We start from the raw sequence: 8,717 nt of genomic DNA on the forward strand, positions 1-8,717 counted from the left end.
CTTTGTTGGTTCCAGCCTTTGCAGGGGAATTGTGTTATAACTGGGTTTTTAATATTTTTTTTCATATTTGGTCACAAGTAAAACTGACATATGTTTTTGGGGGAGGGTGGGAGTGCAGCAGGGAGACTAAGCAGAAGATGAAAGGCTGACAAGTCCCTGTTTCCAAGCGTGGTGCACTGGAGAGCCTTTTCCCTCCTGCGCTCACAGAAGCTGTTTTGGGCAGCTTGCTGCCTGCCACGTGGCTTCCTGCCACCTACCAACAAAGCCCAGTTCGCTTCTGCGGCTGTGGCATCCTGCCCGTGCTGGGGGAGAGGCTTCCATCAGCTCCCTGCTGAAGGGATCTGCAGTTCTGAGAAACTCTTTTAAAACTCTGCTGGTCTTCCTTGTACAAAACATTTCTTCCATTTGCTTTGTTGGTTTCAAAAGCGCCTTGACTCACACACAGGTTGGCTGAAATGACAGGACGTCCCATGAGAGTCGTGGGCTGGTATCACTCTCATCCTCATATCACTGTCTGGCCCTCGCACGTCGGTAAGAGCAGCCTTGGGCTGGGTCTGTGTGAACGCTCACAGCTGGCAAATGGTGTTACTCAATTTACTGGGAATCCAGAGCTGCACTTCCCAGCTATCAGGGTTTGGTTTCTCAAATGTCCCCTGCTTGGACAAGATTGTCTGGGTGGGCTTCAGGAGCCTCTGCCAGTATAGTCCCATTCCTGTCTGTGTGCTCCAGGTGCTCAAACTGCGTGTGATTTACGAGTCACAGATCAGCTACTACCAGTACTACTGTTCTTCCAGGCAGGAACCATAAACCTGCTGTGGTGATTGTTTTACATCCGTGAGTCTTAATGGAAAAACAAAACCTTCTCTGAAAGAACTGTGTATCTTCTCCCTGCTGGACATTATAGCTGTGTAGTGATCTGTGGCTCCAGGCTGATGCTAAGATCATTTCTTGTTTTGTTAACTCATCTGGTATTTTTAAGATTTGCTATTTAATTACATTTCAAATTGGATTTAATTGTTTTTTAATGTAGTCACCTGGAATTAAGTACTTTAAAATAAAATTCGTGACATTTGTTACCAAATTCCAGGTCACCCTTCAAAAGGTGGCAAATCTTTTTCCACTCCTTCAGGTGAGCAGTGCAGTTCTCATTCTCTTATTTCTTTGTCTGCAGATGTCCGCACACAAGCTATGTATCAGATGATGGACCAAGGTTTTGTAGGGCTTATCTTTTCGTGCTTCATTGAGGACAAAAACACAAAGGTAGGCAACTTAAAAATGGCAATAAACCCTCCAAGTACTCATGAGAAACACCAGCCTCGGGGCAAAGCTGAGATCCTTGGATGCAGCCTACGAGAAGGGCTGAGCTCTGCTTGGAGCACAGTGACAGCACAGCTGGAATGGTGATGTTTGGATCGTAATCCCAATGACAGAAGAACAAGTTATTAATTAGTCTGTGCTGATCTGCAGCCTGGCTCTCCAGCCAGCAGAGCTGGGCTGGTACTCCGGTTCTGAGATTGCATCAGGTGGCTGCAGCATGTGTGTAGGCTGAAATATGGGAGTGTTCTTCAGTCCAGCAGATACAGCTTAATGCACCTCTGGCCCCTTCAGGAGACGCTGCTGCAGTGTGAGACAAGCTGACAGTGGTGTGTCTTGTCTAGGATTTACAGTTAGTTAATAGTTAGTGAGTCTGTCAGTATCTGCTTGTAAACAGACCCAGCAGACCAATCGAAACGAAAAGCAGGTACCTTTGCAAGGGGTTAAAATGCCATTTGAAAGCATATTCTGCTTCCTAACGGAGTGTGGGGTTTTAGATTATTTTTTGCTCTTGGAATCTGACTTCTCCTGTCTCTCTTAGACAGGCAGGATTCTCTACACCTGTTTCCAGTCCATTCAGGCCCAGAAGAGCTCAGAGTGAGTACAGCAGGAAAATATTATGTCCAGTGTCAGGTTGTACTTCATCTGGTCTCTCCTTTCTGGGTTGTCTCAAATAAGGGGCTTTGAGGCTCATCATGAGGAGCAAATATTGTATAGAGATGCCTGAACAAGGTCTCCTTACTTCTGCTAACGCAGGCTGCTTGAGGAGAATCTAAAGATTAGGACTGATTAATTTAGCCTAGATAATTTAGCAGCTTAAAATGTGGTGTAGGACTCTGTAGTCTGGGGATGAATTTGTCCTGGAGTCCGTTGTGTAGAATCCCTTTTGCTTTCAACTCTAGAGGTCGAGGCTTCAAGCTTGTGTGGTACAGAGTCCCCACCAACCTCACACACACTGTGCATCATATTGTCAGTACTGGCCATCTAGTTGCTTTAGCATTTTATGATTAAAATTTAAGACCAGAGTGTAGCTGTAAAAGGCTTCCCTTTGCCTATCAGCTCTGTCACGTGTTCCCAACAGTAAACCTGTGGCAGTGCCGTGTGTTGGACAGACTATTGCAGGTTTGTAGGAGTCTTGGAAGGTTTTTTTGTTAGTTTGGGTTTTTTTTTCCCCCTCTCTGCTGCTGTGAAGTTAATTGTATCTGATACCCTTTTAGGTATGAAAGGATTGAAATTCCTATTCATGTTGTCCCCCATGAAACCATTGGGAAAGTGTGTCTGGAATCAGCTGTAGAGCTGCCCAAGATCCTGTGCCAAGAAGAGCAAGATGCCTACAGGAGAATTCACAGGTAACCACGCTGGGGCTGCACCCCTCTCCAAGTCTCTTTGCTAACATGTTCTGCTGTTGCTGTACTTAAAGTACCATAACCTTAGCAGGGGGTGCAGAAAATAAGAAGCATTAGCAGCTCCTGTGCCTTTGTAGAAGAACTGATCGAATACCTTCACATTAAGGAGTTCAGGTTCTCTCAGGGTTGCACAGAACAGCTAAAAGTGTAACTGCTCCTTTGCTGCAGTAAAAAAGAGAGCTAGAGGGTGTGTGAGTAATGGTGGCACTTCAGTGATGTATCTGAACTTCAGTGTGTGACAGGAATTGGTGTTTAACCAGGGTAAGAGTGCTGAGAATAAGTCTGAAAAATGAGATTAAATACCAGCTTTTTTTTTCCCTGCCTCTGGTGCTCAACAGTGTTGTTTCTGTGCTGTAAACTCTTTGTTGTGCTTGTGGATGTAGGGGGCTTCAACAAGGGAAGAGCTTTAGATGTACCTGCAATGTCAGTGACTCAGAGGTAGCTGGTTCTGCAGCCTGGGTTTGCCTCACACGCAGTTCACTGCTCTCTTGTCACTAACCTGCACTCTGTTCGTTCTCGTAGCCTCACCCACCTGGACTCCGTAACCAAGATTCACAATGGCTCAGGTGAGGCTTCCTTTGTGCATGTGAGAATCCAGGATGCTGCTCCCAGAGTCACAACAGCAGAGTCTGGAGCAGGGGTTGGTTTGGCTCTAACTTCAGGGGATGGTAGAGCACAGCTGTGTAACAGTCCTCCCTTTGCCATACAAGGCACTTGTAAATAACTATAAAAGCACAAACTTTTGTCTTTTTTAACCCAGAGAATGCCCTGAGCTTCTTGTCTTGTTACATAAAGTGTAGTGAGGGAACAGAATTGTAACTAAACGCTTCAAAGGAAAACATCAAGGGCTGAAAAGTAACCTAATCCTGGGGTTTATGAATCCTGTTGTACCCTCCAACCTTTGTACAATTGGTTAAAATTACAGTAGATTTGGGGTTTTTTGGAGGGTTGATGGGGGGGGGTTTATTTGGGTCGTGGGGTTTTTTTCTCTTAGAACAAGGTGATTTTGGATTTGACAAGTCTTAAAGTAGCATCTGGCTGATCCATAGGTATGCTTGCAGCTCCTGGCAGTTCCTGTACATTACGTGCATATGACATATTTGCTTTTGCCAGTGACAGGATGAATCCTAATCCTGCTTCTCTTCCAGGATATATACCCCACTGTCCCTTCTAACCTGCTCAATAAATCAGGCATTCTTTGCTTATGAATTTAGAAATTAAGTCACATCAGTGATGACTTATAAGTAGATCACTGTTGTAGGGCTGTCATCCCTCCCCTGGGTGCCTAAAGTCAGACTGAAGTAGTTTATTTCCCTGTTCAGCAAGCTGCTGATTCTGACTGTCCTGTGGGGATGTCTGGTTGCCTTGGCCAGGGTGTTGGAGGGTTTCCTTGGCTGTCTCTAGCGCTCTTGGCTTTGGGTTTGTTGTAGCACACCGAGTCTTTTCTGTGTTTGCACTGGTGTGACATGTTCTTGCTCTTTCCAGTGTTCACAAAGAACCTCTGCAGCCAGATGTCTGCCATCAGCGGGCCACTCCTTCAGTGGCTGGAGGACAGACTAGAGCAGAACAAACAGCGGGTGCAGGAGCTGCAGCAGGAGAAAGAGCAGCTCCTGGAGGAACTAGCTTCTTTAGAGTGAAGGAGGAAATGCAGACCCTTCAGAAGAGAGACATGAAAAAAAAACTGTCCAAGACTTAGTCCTGGCTGAAGGGTGGCCCCACCTTGCCTTACAGTGACGATACTAGCTGTGCCTCTTCTCTGTGCTGCAAAGAGCACTTCTACAGGATAACGGCTTCATCTGCCCCAGCCTGATGGAAAGCCGTGGCATCTCTCCAGGTGCTGCATGATGCAGTGCAATTCTAGCTCAGTGGTGGGGTTGGGCAGCACCTGAAGAGACTTCAGTTCTGAAGGGCACACACCATGGGAAGACGTTGTTTCTCCCTCCCCTGTATTTTGATGGAAGTCTTATTGCTTCACATGTATTCCAGGAGCCTACAGCAGGAGGGTTAGAGGGGAAAAGCATGTCCCTGCAGTCATATCTGATGCTGCCAACTTCTACCATCTTAGAGTAGCTTCAGTTGACCATGATCTTATATCTAGTGATGTTCTGGATTACTGGTTATCCACCCAGGCAGGTTATCCACCCCCAAGCTTGGGAAGAGACCCAGAAGAACTCTAACATAGGATCTGTGTACTTCAAACCAAATAAAGAATTCCAAAGTCAGAGCTGTTTGGAGTAGAAATGAAATGGATGCTGCAAAGTGCCAGTGCCTGCATTTTTGGGACAGAGCCTGTATTCTCTTACTTCACATAGTGCTGTAGCGTGCCCAGCACTGAGGTTCTCTGCAAAATGGACTGTTTCTCCTGGCTCAGTGGGAGGATCGTGGTTCCTTCCCAAAGGGGAAAAAAAAGGTAAAGATGCTGAGAAGAGAACTGCTAGATATGCAAGCATGTCCTCCTTACATGCTGAACTTAATTGCAGAAATTTAATTAGATGGAAATGGAACAAAATAGCTGTTGTTGAACTAATCCTTTAAACACTCTTGCTGCTGCATTTCAGTCTGCGGCATGTGAGGGAAGGAACCAACAGCACAGGTAGAACTTGTTTCAGCTCCTTGGTTCTAATCTAAATCCTTACCTCCTCAAGCAGATGCAGATGAGCTGCCTGCAGTACTGCAGTGGAGGTTGTGACATTCCTGACACCTCATTAGCTTGTCTCTTGCTTTGGGAGAAGAAAGTAATGTAGCTGATGAAGATGCTCTCCCTTTCCAGAGCAGCCAGTGGTGATTAGCAGCTGTAAATTGCTGCCTGACCTGGAAGCCCTTAGCCAGCTTGTTTTTCTCTGACTTCACTTTTCAGTCTTTCTGCATTATTAGCAAAACTCCAAACAGTAGAACTTCTTTGAAGTAAAATGCTCACTAATTCCCCCCTTAAAAGTGCTGTGAATAGTATTTTTCTTTAGTTTTTGAACAGTCAGTGTCTTTGTTCTGTTTTGTTAGTTTTCTAGTTCAAGTGCTCCTTACCTTGACCTTTGCTGGGGGGGTGGGTGGTGCCTTGATGAGAGCTCCTTGGAGATCACCCAGCAGCCCTGGGCCTCCTGGCACTCCAGTGCAATCTCCCAGGGCATCGTGCCAAGCACATCCCAGATGAAGCCAGAATGAGCTCTCCTGCAGCCCAGGGGCCTGCAGTTCTGTTCCTTGTTTTGTATTTCTCCTCTCAAGAAGGATCTGTGGATTGCCATCCCTCTCTAGGGAGGTTAGAGGCCATTCCCACTTGATGTTACAGACAGTAGGAAGAAGCTAGTTTGGTTTTGAGTGTAACCACCCCTTATCCACTCTCCAAGCAGGAAGTTTTGTCCTTTCAGACTGCCAGTACTTAATGGTCTCCCATGGCCCTGCTGCCATACGTGGTCTGAGCTTCAGGACAAAGCTGAGATCCTGCATTTGCCTTTGGATGCAGCCTGTGAGAAGGGCTGAGCTCTGCTCGGAGCACAGTCACAGCACAGCTGGAATGGTGATGTTTGGATCAGAATCCCAGTGACAAAACAACAAGTTATTAATTACTCTGTGCTGATCCACAGCCTGGCTCTCCAGCCAGCAGAGCTGGGCTGGTACTGATGGCAGAAGAGTAAAGAATGGGGTTAAAAGTTATAATAAGGTTAAAAAAAAAATAATTAAGCGACCAAGATGATCTGTCCTGAAACTGTGACAATGAGAATATAAATTCCTTAAAACTTAGACCACCAGATGCCTGCCCTGCAACCAGCCATGGCTCAGCCAGGAACCACAACAGGATATAAGGTTAAATAATAACTTGGTGGCAGTTGATAGGATGAAGGTATGAACTTTAGTTACCTTAGATCATTATAATACTAAAAACCACACCTCTAGGTGGAGATTTTGTATGTAAATGTCAGACCACCCCAGTGTAATGAATAATTAGGACCTGCTCAAACCAGTTTTTGTACAAGGAACCAATCAACTATGTACATGGAATTTCTTTTTGTCACAGTTTTGTACAAAAGGCCCTGTGTGTTTCCGAGAGGTGTGCTGGCTGCTGGCAAAGGCCTGGCCCCCTACTCTGCAGAGCAGCAATAAAGACAAATATCTCGACTCAGTGTGTTGATTGGCTCTTCAGTCTGATGGACAGAGCAAACCATTCTTCACTTCTTTCCCTTCTGCAAACTGACTTGAGTCACCTTTTCCTTCAGCAGTTTCAGTGACTGGTGTAGGACCCCACACAGCAGCCTTCCACCTCCTGTTCCTCACAATACAGCAGGACTTGCCCCTTTTCATTTGCTGGTAATTTACTGGACAGTGTGGCCTCTTCAGCACAAGACTCCAAAGTTTCAGCCACTGGCCAGTCCATGATCATTTCCAAAATTCCTGGGCAGTCAGGGGTTTCCCATTCAAGCCTGTTGTGTTACCAGTGCAACCCATTTACTCAACATAGCATCAGTTGCACTATGCGTAGAGAGGACACTCCCTTTGAACATCCAGCTCAGGCCATCGAGATGCCAAGAGGAGCTTGTGCTTCAGTACCAATTATTTCTGAAGCAGCTCAAACTCCTTCAGATGCTGATGATATTTCTTTTTCAGTGGGAGTGTAATGGGATCGATAAAGGCAGGGCAGGAGGTGGGGAGTAGAGGGGTATTCTTGACAGCAAGCAGGGTGACCTGCTGTACATGAAGCTCTTATCTAGATTTACTCAACATAGCATCGGTTGCACTATGCGTAGAGAGGACACTCCCTTTGAACATCCATCGAGATGCCAAGAGGAGCTTGTGCTTCAGTACCAATTATTTCTGAAGCAGCTCAAACTCCTTCAGATGCTGATGATACTTCTTTTTCAGTGGGAGTGTAATGGGATCGATAAAGGCAGGGCAGGAGGTGGGGAGTAGAGGGGTATTCTTGACAGCAAGCAGGGTGACCTGCTGTACATGAAGCTCTTATCTAGGAGAAAGCTTTCACATACCATCCATACCTCACAGCCACAGTTAAACTGAAACAAACAAGTCTGGTTCATTGCCACAGTAAATTATAAAATAAAATTGGCATTTATTGATTATTCAAAACTACTAATCCTCTGAGCAATTTGTTCACAGCAGACACAAACACTGTAACATACATTCAGTCATGTTCCACATGAAAGACTTAAGTCATCTGAATAGACCTTTTCATTCTATGGTGGAAAAATGTTTGATTTCCCCAACCTGACCTTTTGCATCTATTTTAGCTTCTAGGAAATCTCAGTGATAGACACAACTGCAACCAAAATTTAATCAGAAAGAGTTTTGATCTCACTAAGGGCCAGAGGGCTTTGCAGAAATTCCTGCCTTCTCTAACAGATTTGAGGCATCATCTGCTACCACTTACTTTTAATAAAACAGCTAAGGATCAACTCAAGGAACTCTCCTTGGGAGAACACCTGAACTCACGTTGAAGCCTTCCTCAGGTCAGCCCCTTCTTCTACCTAAAATCATCCAAACAGAATCAGAGGATTTTGGCTCACGGGGCCTGGATTTTTCTTGAATCTGGTAATCCCTGACAGAGGTAGACCCAGCAGTTCCTCAGCACGTGTAGCCTACAGCATATCAGCTACCCCAATGAAAGAGCAAACCCACTGCTCGCTGGAGTCACTGAAGACACGCTATGAAGCACTAAGTGTAAGTACCATTCAGAAAATTCCAGACAAACATCGCAAGTCAGTCCTACAAAGAGCCTAGAACTGCATCTTCCCAGGCACAGGGGGTGTTTATCTGAAGCATAAGAAGGATGCCCTGACTGATTTGTGCATCACTGTGGACTTTCTATCATCATCACTTTTTATTCACTCTTGCCCATTTTAGAAACTGCCTTAAGGTCTTCGCTATTAGAAGTAAAATATTAAAATTATCTGGTGTCCTCCGAAACACATTCTTAGACTCACGTTAGACTGCTTTACTACACACACAAAATCTAAGCTGCAATTGAAGCAAGAAAGGAAGTGTATTGAGATA

General features: G+C 45.4%; 1 protein-coding gene across 1 annotated transcript in view; it reads left to right on the plus strand.

Moving 5' to 3' along the window:
* Positions 1–4,584, plus strand: part of BRCC3 (BRCA1/BRCA2-containing complex subunit 3) — a gene marked incomplete at its 5' end in the record, with an annotated part of 4,932 nt that extends 348 nt beyond the window's left edge. The window contains 6 exons of the mRNA XM_010168004.2: positions 444–531; positions 1,172–1,260; positions 1,856–1,911; positions 2,532–2,663; positions 3,243–3,286; positions 4,206–4,584. Coding sequence (XP_010166306.2) covers positions 444–531; positions 1,172–1,260; positions 1,856–1,911; positions 2,532–2,663; positions 3,243–3,286; positions 4,206–4,357 — 561 coding nt within the window. The remainder of the gene's footprint in view (positions 1–443; positions 532–1,171; positions 1,261–1,855; positions 1,912–2,531; positions 2,664–3,242; positions 3,287–4,205) is intronic.
* Positions 4,585–8,717: the final 4,133 nt, after the last annotated feature.

The sequence above is a fragment of the Antrostomus carolinensis genome, unplaced genomic scaffold (genome assembly GCF_000700745.2).
Source record: "Antrostomus carolinensis isolate BGI_N321 unplaced genomic scaffold, ASM70074v2 scaffold7835, whole genome shotgun sequence".
NCBI classification, from domain to species: domain Eukaryota; kingdom Metazoa; phylum Chordata; class Aves; order Caprimulgiformes; family Caprimulgidae; genus Antrostomus; species Antrostomus carolinensis.